The sequence below is a fragment of the Parasteatoda tepidariorum genome, chromosome 5 (genome assembly GCF_043381705.1).
Source record: "Parasteatoda tepidariorum isolate YZ-2023 chromosome 5, CAS_Ptep_4.0, whole genome shotgun sequence".
Taxonomy (NCBI): domain Eukaryota; kingdom Metazoa; phylum Arthropoda; class Arachnida; order Araneae; family Theridiidae; genus Parasteatoda; species Parasteatoda tepidariorum.
The window spans coordinates 984816-1003101 of record NC_092208.1 but is presented as its reverse complement, the minus strand read 5'-3'; the positions used below and the strand labels follow the sequence as shown (position 1 = coordinate 1003101).

The window sequence follows — 18286 nt, the reverse complement described above, 5'->3', positions numbered from 1 at the left end:
CCTCCCGATGAAGTCAGCCGGGTTTGAATCCCAGTGATGACTGGTTGGTACGAATTCAGCATCTAGCTTGCACCGACCACAGCGCTGACGCGAATTATCCTCATTGTTAGACGGATCAGGGAGTCCTTTTGCCATCAGGCTAACCGTGGGAGATTCTCGTGATCTTCCTCAACTTGTAAAGCTAATGCTGGTTGGTTCCATCAAAAATGTCTTCCACAAGGGCAAACTTTACCCGATACTTGATCCAGGAGTTTCCTTGTCTTCTGGATCGAGTTCAAAATGACAAGGCAACGTTGGTGAAGATTAGTAGTCGTAAACCCAAAAATTGGCTCGTCTGTTCAATGACGGATATAAAAGAGATACAAAAGTTTACCAAAAGATCGCCTATTTCGCCAAAAGACTCGCCTTTCAAAGTCACTTGTAGCTGCGAAATAATATCAAACAGAAGTAATAACTCGACTACTTTACATATCGTATTAATATTTAATACAGATGGAGTATGAGAACTGGTTTTTCATAAATATTGAGATGACTTTACTTCGCTGTTGTCTGCGTCATTTTTAATATATCTTACTGTTTCCTTAAACAAAATGAAATTTTTTGAAAAAACCTTATTATCTTAAAAATATTAAAATTTAGAAGAAAGAAAAATTTAAAGGCAGCCAAAAAAAATATGGAAAATGATTCATTTCGTCGTAAGCTCACGTGATTCTATCCGAAAAATAGAATGCTTTCTTATATTGTGTAAATATAGCTAAAGCAAAATATATCAATACAATAGTGTGACGAGCATCAAACAAATTGCAGCGAAATTAAAACAAATTAAGCAAAAAATACAAAATAAAACATGTCAAGCAAAATAGAAAATAAAAACATTTATGAAAAATATAGAAAACCCAAAATTTAACATATAAATCAAATTCATATGTTTTTCCTCTGAATTACATCTCTCAAAAATGATTCAAAATATTTTCGTAACTAGTTTACCCGTTTTCAAAATTTAAAAATAAAAGTTTAAATAGAGAATAGTGGGATGTATTTTATGGCGCATTCTTACTGAAGTGCACATCCGCATTTGATTTGTCAGTTACTTTGGATTGGCCCGTAACTGGATTTGCACAAGGTAATTACTGGATATTTCGAAGTTTATAGTTAATAAAAGGTCAAATTTTAAGAAGAACAGTTTAATGCTAATGAATTTTAAAGAAATAATTAACATTTATTGAAAAATTCCTTATTAAATATTAAAAGATTTTTGCCCGAATCGGTCATAGTAAAAATATCAATTTAGTTATTGTTGTAGTTAATTTACGTTGCACTAGAGCTGCATAATGGGCTATTGGCGACGGTCTGGGAAACATCCCTGAGGATCATCCGAAGACATGCCACAGGGGCCCCCATCAGGGGGGAGGGTGGGCGCACGATGCGCCCACTTAAAGCTTGGGGAGGAATTTTTACACTAAATAAAACGAATAGTTTGGAAGGGGAATTTAGAATTTGCTCAAGAATGCGCCCAAGAGCTTGGGGCGCACTGACATGCCATCACAATTTTGATCCTCTGCAGACGGGTGGCACCCCCGCTTCGGTAGCCCAACAACCTGCACGCGAAGAGATAACAATTTAGATAAGATTTTTTTTTTGTGTGTGTTAATAACTTTCTTATAATAATTATAAAATACAATGAACTCAATTATTTTATACAGAATATAATTATACCATTCGGGTATCGTTTTTTTTTTAATGAAATTTTGAAAGAGTTTGTTTCTTTGTTTTTAAGACAAATAAACATTACTACAAATTCTTTTAATTCTATTTATTTGATTAAAAATAATATTTAAATACATGCTTTTATAAACATTAGAATTCCATATAATTAACTTATTTATATGAAATTTAAAATCAAACCTTTTTATCGTTAATTCAATAATGCAGATATTCTCTTCTTTTTTAATACTTAAATCCATAAAATTTATATTAATGCTATCATCATGATTACGCTTTTAGGTGTATATATTATTTAACAAAAATGTATAATTTTGAAAATTTTATGGAAAATGCTTTTTTTGGCATGATCATCTCATGCCTGAATTCTTTTTAAGCTAATATTACTTTAATTTATTGAATGACATTAAAATCGGAGTCTAATTGCTTTCCTCAATTCTTATACCCACTATGAAATGAAAACTCAATAGTTTTAAATTGATATTTATCGAATTAAATTAATATTTTATTAATTTCTTATAGATCACTAAAATTAAATGAATAATTTTTAAATTTAACATTTGTTAGTGGCGCCATCTATTTTCTTGAAATAAAACTAAACGATATGCCATTTGCCTACCTACTTATAATTTATTTTTTAAGTTTTCTTTTGCTTGTTAAATGTTTTATATTACCAGAAAACTATTATTTGATCTATAAGAAATCAAAGCAATCGTCTTTTAAGATGTTTATTTTGCTACTTTTTGATGCATGATTCTCATCAAAATCCAAGTGAGTGAATATGAATTATTCATTGAACTAATACCATGAGTAATGCAAGAATAAATTTACTAAAAATTCTATCTTTTAATTCCAGTACATTTCTATTGGATTGTAAAGATTTTTTATTATATATCTGAGCGAAATTCTTTGCTTGTCACCGCAGCGCTTTTATGAATGCGCCGCAGAAAAAATGTAAAACAAGTTTCTCAAAAAATTCTAATTGTCAAGTAACAATATCTATAAGAGTGAAGATGAACAAATGATCCACGAGGAAATCAGATTCTTTTGCAAAAGTTAGTTGAATTTTTTTTTTTTTTTTTTTAATTTAAACGACTTAAAACTCCTCATGCACCACAAAGTATAGCATGAGGCTTACAGTTGTAAGTAAAAAACAAAAGGAGAAAAATTTACAAATTTACACTAAAAACAAAATTCCGCAAGGCCGCAAGACTTTCAATACTTTTGACCAGTTCTGATAAGACAGGTGGCCAACAAATTGAAAGACGTCTCAAATCAGTCTTTAAATTCATTCGGGCACTCGCATGGAGACTACAGTGAAGAAGAATATGTTCAGCATCTTCATCAGCATCACCGCAAGCACAAATTCCACTGGTCTGCAGATGGAAACGAAATAAATATCTTTTAAAATTTCCATGGTTTGTTAAAATTTGGGTCAATTTAAAATCAGTTGCAAAGAATTTACATTGCAAACGGTGAAAAATGGATGGAAAGAACCTTTTCGTCCAGAGCGACCGAGGCGAAGCAAGAAATTCTGCATTCCAGTCCGCAATGATTTTATCTCTAGCGATGCGCTTCCAGTGAGAAGCTGGAACAGACACCCTTAAGTCTATTTCACCACACGTAGCTTCCCTAGCCAATTGGTCTGCTCTTTCATTGCCCAAAATACCGCTATGGCCACGAACGTAAGAAAAATGAATAGTTACGTTTTCAAGAGCGTTCAAAATCGAGTGAATTTCCACCACAAGCTTCTCAGTAGAAGTCGTGTCACGCAAAAGAAAAAGTGAAGAAAGAGAATCTGTACAAATGAGATATTTAAAAATTTGGTTTTCACTAAAAGAATTTTGTATCCACTTAACAACCAGGTTTATACACAAAAGTTCAGCCTGGAAAACAGTACATTCATTATGTAGTCGGTGCTTGGCAGTAACCTTCTCTGTTCCATTTTCATAAATTACAAAAGCAAGACCAACCCTTCCATCAAGCTTACTACCATCCGTAAAGCAGATAGTTTTATATTCCTGAAAAACATTATTTACATAAGGAATAATTATAACAGGTTTCCTGCATGCTGGGTGGGGCAAACATGAAATAGGAAGCTTCCCGTCCAGGGTTAGACAATCGTTGTCTTTTATCTTCTCCTTTAATTCAAGATTATTTAAGATAATTAAATCAATAGGCGGAAGACCAGCGATAACAAAGACCGCATCATAACTAACAGTTCTATATCCCCGAATAATACGTAGAAGAATTCTTCTTTGAGTTCTTCTAAGGATTCTAATATTTATCTTCTTTCTCAAAGAGTTTCCCCAAGATCCTGAAGCATATGAAATAAGTGGTACAATACCTTGATTATATATTAATTTAAGAACATCTGTTTTAACCCCATAAGTATTTTTTGAAATTCGCAATAAAGCAAGAAGAAGTTTTTCACTTTTACTGGATACATAAGATATGTGCTGCTTAAACTGCAGTTTATTATCAACAATAACTCCCAAATACTTTATTTGCTTTACTTCTTCAATAGGTTCATTCCCAAGAGTCAACTGAATAACCCCATCCAGTTAGTTGAATTGATGTAAAAAAATTTCATAACATCCACTTCAATAGTAGTCCGAAAAGTAATAGATACATTCTTGAAATTATATTTATATATTAACAAAACAGTTTCATTCCGTTATATAAGAGAATGAGTTTGCATAACTTCTATTTTTTTTATTAGTTTTATCTTTGTCAATTTTAAGCAGATTTATTCAACTCGTGGCGTCCTCTATTACTTCAGAATTAAACTAAAAAGTTTGCATCCATTGAAGTATGTAAATATTAAAACTTCTAATTTATTTCAAGTTTCCCCGTAACAGTTAAATATTCATTCATTTCAAAAACAATTTTTAAGAAACAATAGAAATTAAACTAAGCTTTATCTCTTTATATTCATTCATGTCCCTTTATTTTATATATTTATTTATTTACCTAAACGCTAAACTTTAATAATATTCAAACATCAGATTTCGATTTTTTGACAGAAGATGGAAATGCGTTGGGAAGTGGAAATGGGAAATATATAAAATAATATTAATAATTCTCTCCTACTTTAGTGTATATTTTCTTGTAACGTGTTATACTTATTGTAATATGTGAACTTGTTATATGATACTCGCAGGAAAATAAATTTTATTCATTAAAAATATTCAACAATTTTTTTTGCTGAATTATAATTACATTTTTAAAAATTTTAGAATATTTTCCTTTATATGATAAAATCTTTGTCAAATAATCAAAAATAATTTTACGGTAATATTTATATACATTTTAAAATCTCATATAATAAATTCACGCTGAACTGAATGGTTCTGCAACAAAGGCACCGGCAGCGGGATGCAAGGGGGTGCACTTGCACCCTCTGTTTTTTTTTTTTTTTTTTTTTAAAAATTTANCACTTGCACCCTCTTTTTTTTTTTTTTTTTTTTTTTAAACAATTAAAGATTGAAAAACAATTTTGTTATAAAGGAATTTTTTTTTCTGAAATATTTTTATTCAAAAACATGTAAGTAATTATTGATACATAACAATTAAAACATCGTTTAATCAAAGGAGAATTGTAATCGTCTTATTAGCTGTCCAAATCTGTTTGTAACTCTTTCAATGAATTCTGAGTCATCTTTGATGCTTTTCTTATGCACACTGAGCATGCACAAACTACTCAATCTCTCGTAGACCGATTCCATGTTTTGATGCGTCGCATTGTACTAAAAGTGCGTTCAATAGTAGCTGGAAGAGTTAGGCCAATTTCGATTGCCTCCTCTACAGCTGGATAAAACGGTGTGGCCTGAATGACTAAATCGAGGGATTTATAAGAATTTTCTCTATTGAAACAGATGAAAAAAATTAACAGATGAAAGTATATGTAATAACAAAACAAAATGTAATAACAGAATATTTAAAAAAAATTTTTGGGGGGTGGGGGTTGTTTGTTAGAGGGTTGCACCCCCTTTTATATTCTGCCGGTGCCCTTGTTCTGCAATCATATTTAATAAACTTAAATAAGAGATTTTTATTTCTAAGTGCATAAGGAGATTCATAATACAATTCAATTTGAATAACAATCAATACTTATATTTATTACATAAAAGCTAGCTAATAAAGCTTTAATTTATGTTTCATTATTACTATTGTACTAATTTGATGTTTATCCAAAACATTGTTGTTTACCTTGCATTTATCTGAAATTCGTAATGTTAATATAAAAAAAAATATTAGACGGAAACGTACAAAAAATATTTTAAAGAAATAAAGAAAAATAAAAGAATAACATTTAAAGCAAATTAGATTTAAATGAATGTGCACATTTATAACATGTTATTATAACATGTTATTATTAAAAGACTATACAATATATTGATGACGCTATTTTACATTTTGTACAAAACTTTAACATTTAAATGACATTAACACTAAACTAATTTTAAGACAACTGTCTTAAAATTACTATAAGAAATATACTGGAACTGGTTTATGATTGATTTACATTTTATTAACAAACTGCAGAGAAATTATATTAGGGAGGAGCTACAAAAAGATGTAACAGAAGGCAATGCCGAGAAATGCAGTCAGCGAGCTCAAAATCTCTCTTTAGTTTTTGTAGGTAGTTAACATGCTTTAGTGGGAAGACGTCTGAATTCATTACTCGTGTACTGTCTTAAGTTTTTCTTTTCTATTCTTTTTCGATACGTTTTGTTACGTAATTTTTGCTTAATTTCTTTCGTTTTCTTTTGAATTTTTTTTGGTGGTCGTTACACTTTTGCTTTGACTTTATAAACACAATGTTGGAAAGAACTCCATTTTACAGATAAAATCACGTGAGCTGATAACGGGATTCTAGCGTTCCCTTATTTTGTTTTTCAGTTTTTTCTTTAATTTTTCTTATAAATTTTTACTTGTCTTTAAAATATTTTGAAATTATTTGCTGTTTATGCGCAGAAAAGAAAACTTATTTTTTCTTTATTTCCTTCATTTTTTTCGTTAATCTCTCTATTATTGAACTCATAAATCAAATTGACAACGATTAATTGGGAAAACGTGAAGGTTCTCTATACATCAGCATTCCTTTACGAAAATGAGATTTTTCAAAATAATGAAAGATATTATCCCAAGATAAATTTTTTCTTTATAACGAAAATGAGCGTTTTAAAACATCATGTGCCAAGTAATATAGCAATAAGATGGTTACTTACCTTTACTACTTTGGTTATTATATTCAATATCTGATGAAAATTTTGTAAACCTTCAGCATAAATATTCACAGATATGGACATTTTATGCTTAAAAAAAGAACTATTTTTTGCTTAACGTCCTCTAACTATAATAGACAATAAAATTAGGCAAACTTTTTGGGGCGAATTAAAAAAATTGCCCGAAATCAACATAACTTTTAAAAAATTGCTTTAATGTTTGCAGCAAAATTAAAGGTATGCACTACATTTATTTAAAAAATATAATAGTTTTGTTGAGAATTGTTTCTGGTAACTTTTGAAAAAAGTCAGATTTAAATGTTTTAAAAATGTTCTAAGTAATTTTCTAAGCAGTTTTTGTAAATTAAAGAGCTTTGAATGGTGAAGGATTTTCTACAAATTAAATTTCTGCACCGTTGAAAAATATTTATTAAAAATGACAAATTGTCATTTTTAATAATATTTTCTTTCCTTACACTATCCCATTTCCTTGTCTGCCAATTACTGTCTGGACAATTATTGTTAGGTACTTATTGTAGAAACTTTTTAAATTTTCAAAAGATTAAAAACAGAATTTTTAAATAGGTCTCCAAATACAACTCACAACAAACTGCTAAAATATTTCCGCTATTACAAAATTAAAGAAAAAAAGCAATTAACGTACTACTTTAAATCCTCAAATCTTTCCATTTCTGACTTTTTTTTTATATATATCATTGCATATTAAAAGCGACTAGAAGTGTTCAGACAAATTCGAGGAATTTTACAGACAAACGTTAAGATTTAAGAATGTTTCAAGGTACCGTCATGTGGGGCTACTTTGCGCAAATTCAAATTTGGCACTTTTCAAGTACTGCTATTCAGTATTATGTTTTTTTCACGTTAAAAATGTGTTTAATTTGAAGATGGAAGTCTCCTCTATTACTCGTACTACAAGCATTTTTTCGAATTTTAAAACAATCTCAGAGTGTGTTTTTTTTATCCAATGTCAACAACTTTCCGAGAACGTCGGACGTCTAAAAGTGTGCGTGGAAACTTTAGCAGTGAAATGCAAAGACATTGATAAAACAATTGTCGTAAGTGCAAAATTTTTATTTAGATATTAATAAACAATTATATCATGTCGGCGTTAAAAAATTTTGAAAATTAATAACAAATGAACGGAAAATGAAAAAAAAAATGCACTGCAGTGGGGCTATACTTTGTGCAAAGTTTCATTCGTTTCTTTTTCGACAGAAAAATGGTCAGACGTTATAAAAAAAATACCTAGAGTGAGAAACTACCGTGATTACACTTTAGAAAAGCTGCAACAATGTTTGCAAACAATGTATTTGATTACTTATGTTTACAATGCTAACAATATTTGTGTTTACAATGCTAAAAGTGTTAACACCAACGTATGATGGTGCACAACTTGCAACACGAACAAACAGTAATAAACAAATGGAAAGAGGCAAAATCAAGACTGCCAAAAAGGCGAGATATTCAAAATCTAGCAACCATGTCAACTTTTTTAATAATAAATAACAAAATAACTAAAGCAAATATTCACTCCAAACTCCCTAGAATTACATAATAACATTAATATCTTATGAAATACGGCAGATTTGAGTTCAGAAATTATCTAATTTATTTCTTTTATTGAAAACAAAATTATCCGTTTGAAAACATCGCCTATCAGAATAATATGTAGTAAGCAGCTGCAAACTTTTTAACCGGAACTAGAGTAGGTGCCGAGCTCGAGATTGTTATTGTTTACATTCCTATTGAAAACACCATCCATTGAAACTGAAATTTGAGGACTGTATCCAAAAGATTTGAAAGCGTTTGGTTACCTTGTTTATTGTTCTAAATAATGTTCTCTGCCAAGCGCCATCTATCTTATTTCAATAAGACAGGAATCATTCAGTTACCATATAAGCTAAAAGCTAATTTCTGTTTTATTCCAAATTATTCATTTTAGTCTCATTTGCTCACAATTTTTTCATTATTGTGCGTCCCGTCTTAATAAATAATTTTCATTTGTACGATTTTCTATTCAGTATAATGGCTGGTGAAGTTATTGTTGATGCCTTGCCTTACATCGATCAAGGTTATGATGATCCTGGTGTGAGAGAAGCGGTAAGAATTGTCGTTGCAACCAATGTTTAACATAAAATTCTTCAAAACAAAATTGATTCATTAATATTTTTTCTGTTGTAGGTGTTATCTATGGTAGAAGAAGAAACTCGTCGATATCGACCGACTAAGAACTATCTTGAACATCTGCCACCTTTGAATTTGCATGCATTTGAAGTATCAAAATTAATTTATGTTTTTATTGCATATTGCTTCATAAAGGAATTGGGGGTACCCTTGGTTTGACGTAAATTTTCGTTCACTGAAACAAAGTTTCTTGCTACCATGATGTTCTTTGCTTTCAGTGAAATCGCCTTCTGGTTTACTGCAACTTCTATTTAGAGTTATGTGATTTGCATGGGGATCGTTGGTTGTTATGTGTCCAGCTTGAAAGATTTTCATACATTGATCTCTGCGATTTCATATATTGATCAAGATTGTCAGCGGCTCTCCATAAACTAAGAAAAAAATCACTGAAAGAGACTTACTTAAATGGTGTAACTCCTGTTCAAACATCTACATGTTGTTTTTTTTAAATCAAGTGTATAATTTATTTAGTGCCTTGATAATTGAAGTTGGCGCAAAACATCAGATTGCAGAAATATTTCCTCCCGTTAAGGAAATATTTTTGTATCAAGAATTGCCGCTCCAACTACAATTGCCAAGGTGCTAAATAGGTTTTAAATTTGCAATTTATAAAAAAGGAGGGGGGGGGGCTTCAAGTTATACCTTTCAAGTTAGTCCCTTTCCGTGATGTTTTTTTTAGTTTCTCGCAGGCCGCTGCCCAGAAGTTGCTAAGACTTGGTGATAATTCTGCGTCAGATCATACGGAAATCTTCCCATCCGGTATTTTCAATAATGCAGTTGTATTTGTGGAAAAAGTTGGCCATTGTGCAATTTTGTTCACTAAAATATATTCGTAATAGATGAAATATATCTAAAAAATAAGTAAAAATATTTAATTACTTTTTCTTTTTTTTAAAAAAAGAAGAAAAAAAATTATGTTGATTGCCTAAATTTTAAAATGCTAGTTGTCTTCCAGTTTTGAATAGGAAAAAAATTTATAATTTAGTTTTGATATTCTAATTTGATTTTACAATTAGAATTATTTATTTTGGTATTTAGAAGTTTAAAATTTGGATTTATTTCATTTTTCTTTTTTAAGTATTGTGCAAATTTCTTATTAAATAAAAAAAAAAAAAGAAACATTAATTTTTGTGTTTTATCTATCCTACGTTTCACTATACTTGGGTTAGCCAATATTTTGTTAATAATAGTTTAGACTGAATATATATTAGAGATTTATTGTATAAATTTTGAACTTGAAATAATTTTTTTTTCTTTATTTATTTTGATGCTTTAACTGTAGTTATATTCTATCTTTCTTCCGAGCTTTATTGTATAAAATTCAAAGTAAACTTGAACATTTATTACTAATATTTAATTTTAATCAACTATTAGCATTGCATATTTTGCTTTAAGTTTGAGTAAGTTATCCATTTCTTTTTTAGACTGAAGTCATTAAAACTGAATTTGAAAGATTACAAGCAAGATTACCAATGGATGTATTGAGTATGAAAAGGTAATTAATCTTTATTTTTTAATATTTATATAAAAAAAAGAGTTCTGAAGAAGGAATGCTATTATTATGGAAAATAGTTAAGCAATATACTGTTCTCATTTGAAAAGAAATATATATTTTTCAATTACAGATTTCTCCAAACTTAAAGGTTCCAGATTTTACACGAACCCTGCAGCAGAATTTTTTCGAGCTATCTGCGGCAAAACTGTCTAGCAGTAATCTTTTTCTTCGAGATACTTTTAATAATAACAAACATATATGTTACTCATTTAAAATAACAAAAGTGCTGTGTTTGCAAAAGACAAAACTATATATATATATTTTTTTCACTGGGGGTTTCGCGTTCGACTGACCACCTGACCAGAGCATCTGCTTCTGCACCCCAGAGCCTAATGTCAAGAAAACTGAGATGGGCACAATAGGCCTTGGCCCTCTACGAGCTGTCACGCCCCTGAGTTTAGTTTAGTAGTAATAATTTTTTATTCTAATATTATGGGTGATATTCTAGCATTGTGTGGGGAGAAAGGAAATGCTCAAATTATTTGCTTCTTCGCCTCTTGTAAATAATCATCACAATGAAAAAAAATAATTAAAAATCCTGAAATTGGTAGTAGTAATTGCCGATAAAGATATAGACGACATCACATGCATCGGGTGCCTCGAATGGATGCAAAGTTTCTAATTATTGCCTTAAAAAGTAAGTACTCAACTGTACGATTTGAATTTTTTAGATTGTTTGAAATGTATCAGGATATTTAAAATCCATGTGACTATTAAAAGTGACTATCAAAATGCATGATTCAAATATTATGCGCAAATTTCTGTAGGGGGGAAATTTTTTTTTTTTAACTTTTCAAAAGAGAAGTTATTCAGCAGTAACATAATGTGTCTCTGCGATTCTGCCACTGGGTGCACATATAAGTTGAAACACAACTGATTTACGAAGTATCTGAAACTTTGCTATTGTAATTTTTTCAGATTTTTTTAAAATTACTTTATTAAAAGTAAGATAATGATTTTAGCAAGAAGCGACTTGAAATGAATATTATGTTTGAGAAGAATTAAAAAGAATCTACTTTTGGTTATTTCTTTCACCTTGTTTCCAGACCAAATACATACCTGAAGTCAAACTATACTCTGCCAGCTCATTATCAATTTTAGAACTACAAAATTCTTTCTTAAATATACAATTGTTTTTAAGTATAAAATTGTATGTGGTGGGACATGAGCACCTGTTGCAATATCTATAAGAGGGATGCACATCCTGTATCCCCTGCCATATAGGACAAAAAAAAAATTAAGATTAAAACATTTTTTTAAAAATAATTTTTAACCTGTTTTTATAAATTATTGTTACTTTATTTGTTATATTGTTATTTTTTATGTTTATTATATTGATGCTTTTTACTTTATTTGATCAAAAAACTTGAAAAATGTAATTTAAAGATTTAGTTAAAAGTAATTATATTTTATATTATTCAATTATATTCAGTATATATCAATTTTATATATATATATATATTTATGTCTGTGTATATATATATAAAGATTCTGGTATGCATAAGCTCATTTTAATTCGCTCCTCACTATATAGATTTCCTTTCGTGTACTGTTCTGCAATTTTTTTACATTTTATTTTTTGTTTTTTGCTTGATATGTTTTATTTCGTATNATATATATAAAGATTCTGGTATGTGTAAGTTCATTTTAATTCGCTCCTCACTATATAGATTTCCTTTCGTGTACTGTTCTTCAGTTTCTTAGCATTTTATTTTCTGTTTTTTGCTTGAATATGTTTTATTTTGTATATATTTTTTACTGAATGTGTTCTATTTTTTTTTTAATTTTTTTGAATGCTCCTCACAATATTGTATTGATATATTTTGCTTTGGCTATATTGATACAGTATTAGAAGGCACTTCTTTTTGCGTAAATAATCGTCTCTGTTGAGGAAGAGATTATATCTTTTTTTATTTTGCTTTCCATATTATTAATAATTCTTTGTAGATAATTAAAAATTATTTTAATAATTTTCTTCTCTTATCATTATTTTTTATTATTTTCCATATTTTCTCAATATTTTAATATTGTAAGAGCTCTTTTATAATTTATAAATTTTAACAGAGCTTGAGCCTAAAACGATTTAACAAAATTATTATCACAGCATAAAAAAAGTGTTAGGCTAGCCATGTTTTGAGTGGTATCTCTTATTTGACTATATTTGTATAAAATAACACCTCTTCTTATTTTTTGGATTACATCATAGCAAGCTGCAGATTTTTTCAAATTCATTTGTAGTTTGTTTTGTTGAAGGTTAGATTGACAGAATGTGTCATATTGAAAACACTACTAGTATAATAGTGTTGGATGATGCGTTTTTTCAAGCTTAGATGTAAAAATCAGTTGGAAGTAGTAAGTCTCGTGACAAATTTTGACCCCTAGTGCCATCTGCACTTACCTTTTCATGGTGAACCATTTATACTGTATAGTATGAAAACAACCATCTGCTTTATGTACTTATTCATTTGTGTCTATTATTTAGTTTTTAAGGGGTCACAGTACCCCTTTCTACCCTTGCAACATTTTTTTTCTTAAGTAAAGGTATAATAATTTATTTTGTGGATGCCTTACATGCTCCTTTAACTTATAATCGATAATTTGTCTTCTGAAATTAGTTAAAATGTTTAATTCTTTTTAAATTTAAAAAGAAAATAGAAAAAATTCAAAATTTTTAAAGCCTTAAGGCTTTTTTATTTTAACATATTTTCAAAAAAAAAAATTTTCTTAATGTTAACAATATTCATCTTAACAATTTTGTGCATTCATTTTTGATATATCAATTAGAACATTTTTTATAGATTATTTTATAAAAAAGTAGAAAAAGAAAGATTAAAAATTCCTGTTAAAATTGCAATACCTCATAAAATGCTTATTCCATGCACAGTTTAAATAAGTGCATTATACTTAGATAAAAAAGGTTACTTCAAAGCCTTATCTTAAACAGAAAATTTTTCCTAGGGATTTAATTAAGATTGAAACACAAAATTATCATCTATGAGAAAAAGCACTTTAAAATCTATCTGTTGATCAAGTTTCTGTTTTAAGGGTAATCTGAAATCATTCATAACGTTTTTAAAAATGTAGATAGGAAGATGTGTGTTTTTTTTCCCAGAGCGCTTGAAATAGTTTGAAGTTTCATTATAAGCAATGAAAAAATAACGATATTTTGGTCTTTTTTTGTGTACTGTGATCCCTTAAGAGGTGCTTAAGAGTAGTCTTAAATGGATTCAATTATATTTACTCAGTTACTTTGTCATTAATTGAAAATAACAAACTAGAGATTTGAAAGAACATTTTTTTTTTGTTTTTGTTTTTGAGAAGTGGCAGAATGTATTCTAAATGTGTAGGCTAAAATGTTAAATGTCTAGTATAGGACACATTAGGAAATTGCTATTCACTGTAGCATTTTTAAAATGGTCTTTCTTTCTTTCTTTTTTTTTTTTTTTGAAAATTAAAACTTTTAAATGATTAAAAAAACTGCTAATATTAATATATAATGAATTTCTTTTAAAGAATTTCTCAGAATATGTGAACATTTCAAAAGTCATAGCTGCCAACTCTACTGGATTTTGCCAGTTTCTCCTAGTCTATTGGTTTAATAAAAATTCTCTTGGTTTTTGTACATTTAAAAAATGCCTAAAAATTGAGTAAATTTCCTTAAAAATCCCTATTGAAATAGAATTTTTGTGCAGATTATTGCTTGTTTGAATATTTAAATACGTGTCACTAATACACAATAAAGCAAGTCTTGTTTTTACAATTCACTTAACTATCTTTGAAATAAATACTTATTACTATTCAAAATTATGAATATTCATAATACATATCATTTCAAGATAATTTAATATGAAATCATAACTGGAAACTTTTGAAGTTTTTCTATTTTAATGACTTTAAAAATCCCTAAAATTCCCTATATGTAAAATATTTAGTATATTTTGTAACAATTATCTTAAATTTTTATTATTTCGTAAAATTTACAGGATTTTTTCCTATCCATTTTGGCAGCTATGAAGATTAATTTCTGAAAAGAATTTTAAGAGACGATTATTAAATAAAAGAATTGTTAATAATTTTATGTTTGGTAACAATTATTTATATAACAATTATTTATATAACAATTATTTTTACATGAATACATCAGCTTAAATAATCAGAATAATGAAACTAGAAGAAGATGTGCTGACATAAAAATATAAGCATTTCCTCTTCTTATTTAGAAAAGAACCCAGCTTTAAAATTACCTGCATACNATTATGAATATTCATAATACATATCATTTCAAGATAATTTAATATGAAATCATAACTGGAAACTTTTGAAGTTTTTCTATTTTAATGACTTTAAAAATCTCTAAAATTCCCTATATGTAAAATATTTAGTATATTTTGCAACAATTATCTTAAATTTTTATTATTTCGTAAAATTTACTGGATTTTTTCCTATCCATGTTGGCAGCTATGAAGATTCATTTCTGAAAAGAACTTTAAGAGACGATTATTGAATAAAAGAATTGTTAATAATTTTATGTTTGGTAACAATTAGTTACATAACAATTATTTTTACATGAATACATCAGCTTAAACAATCAGAATAATGAAACTAGAAGAAGATGTGCTGACATAAAAATATAAGCATTTCCTCTTCTTATTTAGAAAAGAACCCAGCTTTAAAATTACCTGCATACCACGGTTAGAACAAAAATTTCACACATTTAGAAAAAGCTTTCGAAACTGTGATTGGAAAATGAGCAGTTGAAATTTTGACACATAAAATTTTATGTGTTTTCTTTGAGCACCATCCAAAAATAATATATTTAGGCAGGGTGCGTAGTGTTTTTAGAAAGTGCGTAAAGGTGCTTATTTTCAATTTTCGTTTTTTAAAAGCCCTTAAAGGTGCTTTTATCATTGGTTAATTTTAAAAAGTGCTTAATTTCCCCTTTTTTAAAATGAGATTTTTCCTTTGATTTCCTTGATTTTCGCTTTGAGTTATGCAAAAAGACACAGTTCACATTGTTCTATTCAACGTTTTCACAATTAATTCCAACTCAATCTATTTCAGCGTATTGTCAGTCAGTGGCGTATGAAAACGCCATTCGTTTTGCATCATTCTAAGTTTCATGATTTTTGACAATTGTCAAAAATAATACCAAAATGTTTTTTTTTTGGCATGACAGTTGAAACAAGATAAAAACGTCAATTGTCAAAAACTTTGCAACCCTGCCTAATTGTGATATTTTTTTTGAAGAGCTTAAAAATATTTTTTGAGTACTTGAAACGTGCTTAAAAGGTGCTTATTTTTTGTTGAATAATTTGGCTATGTCCCCTGTAAGGTCCCAAAATTAGCGTTTGTAAGTTGGTCTGAAATTGCTAAAATTTGTCCTGGACAGCCATAAAATAATTTATCAGTTAGATCCCTGGACCAGCATTTGATGTGAAGTTTTATCATGCAAGGTTGGGGGTTTAGACATTATAAACTGGTTTTGGGCAGGACACCTTGGTTTTACTGTCTTAAACTGTCCAAAACTGTCTAAAACCTTGAACTTTGGTAATAGTTAAAAATTCAGAAAGGTGTTACCATTGTGCACATAATTACATATTTAATAAATATTTGATATTTTTAATAAAATTTGCTTTAACTTATTAAAGGAAAATAATATAATATAGAAAAATATAAGTTTTGAAGCTCCACAATTCATTGAACAACAAAATTGATTACCTTATCCTTTAAATATGCTTTATATACTGAAAAATTATGTTTTCCCATAATGATAAGTAATGCAATATTAAAAGTAGTCATCAACTTTTTTAATAAAACAAAAACTTGTCCTCATTTTGTTACTTGTTCTAAAATTAGCCTTTTTTTCACAATATTTTATTTTTTTTAATTGTAACAATTCTAACAAAGGGGTTTTGGACAGAACGGTTTAAACTCTGGATTAATCCATTCTGTCCTAAACCTTGCCAACTCTGATATTATGCTCTTCCATATCCTTCCAACATTTATGTTTCATGTAAATGTTATTTATTAGAGATGGCAAACTAAATGGTGAAAAATGTGCAAATTTGTAATACAGTCAGTATCGGTTATATGGTCAGCTCATGGGTCCAGAATATTATGACCATATAAGCGGTGTGACCATATGTGCGATAACCAAATATATAGTATAATTAATATGGCGTGAATATATTCTGGAATCAGAATGTATTTTTTAAACAAATAATTCAACTTTCAAAAACGTTTAAAAATTAATTATTAAGGTGCATAATAAGAAAGAATGCAAAAATAATTTTTATACTTTTGGAAAAATTTAATTCTTTACCTTAGCGTATGCACATGTTCAAAAAATATTCCGATAAGCTTGTCTGTTTCATCTTCTTGGTTGTTAAAAGAACTTTTTCTAAGTCTCTGATAGTTTTTAAATGTTCATCTGCTGCATCTGAATTTGCTAAAAAAACACCTTAAGTCATTTATAGCCTTAAGAGCATCAGCTGTTGATACAGACTTTTTATTGCATTCAGTATCATCGTCACTTCCTTCAGCGTTCAGATTTAAGACATTAGATACAATGCCTTCCACAGTTGCTTCCCAATTAGTGAGGACATCAACGTCTATTTGGGAATACAAATTTACGTTCGGCATTGCATAGCCTCGGTTTCGAAGATTTTCTGCCAATTCAGCTAATGGAAGATCTTCCTCAGGGTCCTCTAATGATGCTGAAGAGTCTGGAGAACTGTGGAACCCCGCGTGACGGAAACAATTTTCAATAGTTTTCGACGACACCATGTTCCAGCTTTGGTCAATATAGAACAGTCTTTTAAAGAACTGTTGTCAAAATCAGCAGCTTCTCCGCACAGTTTCTTAAAGAATAGGTTATTTCTTGCATTGAATCGCTGTATCCAGCCATAGCTTGCAACAAAATTTGATCCTCCAAGTTCTTTAGCTATTGCTAAAGCTTTTTCTTTTAGAATATTCCAGGATATAGGAGCATTTTGTGATCTTGCATATTTGATCCATGACAGAAGAGCCTTCTGCACATTCTCATAAGGTGACACACGTTGACGTTTTCCTTCTCGGTCGCTAATTGAAACATCTGGAGAGCTACGTTTGGCTGCTAAAATGTTATTTAAAGTTGTTCGCGGTATAGAATTTTCTTTGGCAAAAGTAGCTTTTGAAAGGTTAGACGTTTTAAACTTTTCAACCAATTCATTTCTTTCCGATATTGTTGAAATCTTTCTTTTCGAAGCCATAATGAAAGCATTGATACGTTATTCGTTCAGTAATCCAATAAAAATGTTCTTTTTTCTCAACTTCAACTCCTTTTCAAGCTCCGAGAGATAACTACAAACGATCAAAAGACATTTTGCCCTTGGATGGGGAAAAGAATGCGAGTGGTCAAATGAGGAGAGGGTGAGAGGGTACGGTCATCAATGAATGCAAAAGAGAAAAGAGGGTAGGGTGACGAAATAGAGGGGGAAATTCCAGTTCTCTCCGGGGGTCGAAGGAATGTGTTTACCTTCTGGTCATTTTTCTTGTCTTCCTGTCTAAAGAAATGTCTTAAAATGTATCTTTT

General features: G+C 29.3%; 2 protein-coding genes across 2 annotated transcripts; one reads left to right on the top strand and one right to left on the bottom strand.

Moving 5' to 3' along the window:
* Window positions 1-2891: 2891 nt before the first annotated feature.
* On the bottom strand, window positions 2892-7037 carry LOC139425578 (uncharacterized). Its single transcript, XM_071180865.1, has 2 exons — window positions 6957-7037; window positions 2892-4268 (listed from the first exon to the last, which is right to left on the bottom strand). Exons 1-2 carry the CDS (start codon window positions 7035-7037, stop codon window positions 2892-2894), a joined length of 1458 nt encoding a protein of 485 aa, XP_071036966.1.
* Window positions 7038-8681: 1644 nt separating this feature from the next.
* LOC107440573 (BCAS2 pre-mRNA processing factor) lies at window positions 8682-10653 on the top strand (the record flags this gene model as incomplete). Its single annotated transcript, XM_071180918.1, is given in 3 exon segments — window positions 8682-9074; window positions 9156-9248; window positions 10583-10653. Coding segments are annotated over 3 exon segments (239 nt in total), but the record flags the coding sequence as incomplete, so codon positions are not given.
* Window positions 10654-18286: the final 7633 nt, after the last annotated feature.

Excerpts from the sequence above, each read along its gene's own strand:
- LOC139425578 (XM_071180865.1), bottom strand. The coding sequence starts at position 7,037 with ATGTCCATATCTGTGAATATTTATGCTGAAGGTTTACAAAATTTTCAT. Across the intron at positions 4,269-6,956 it reads TAATAACCAAAGTAGTAAAG|TTGACTCTTGGGAATGAACC; the intron begins GTAAGTAACCAT and ends GGGGTTATTCAG.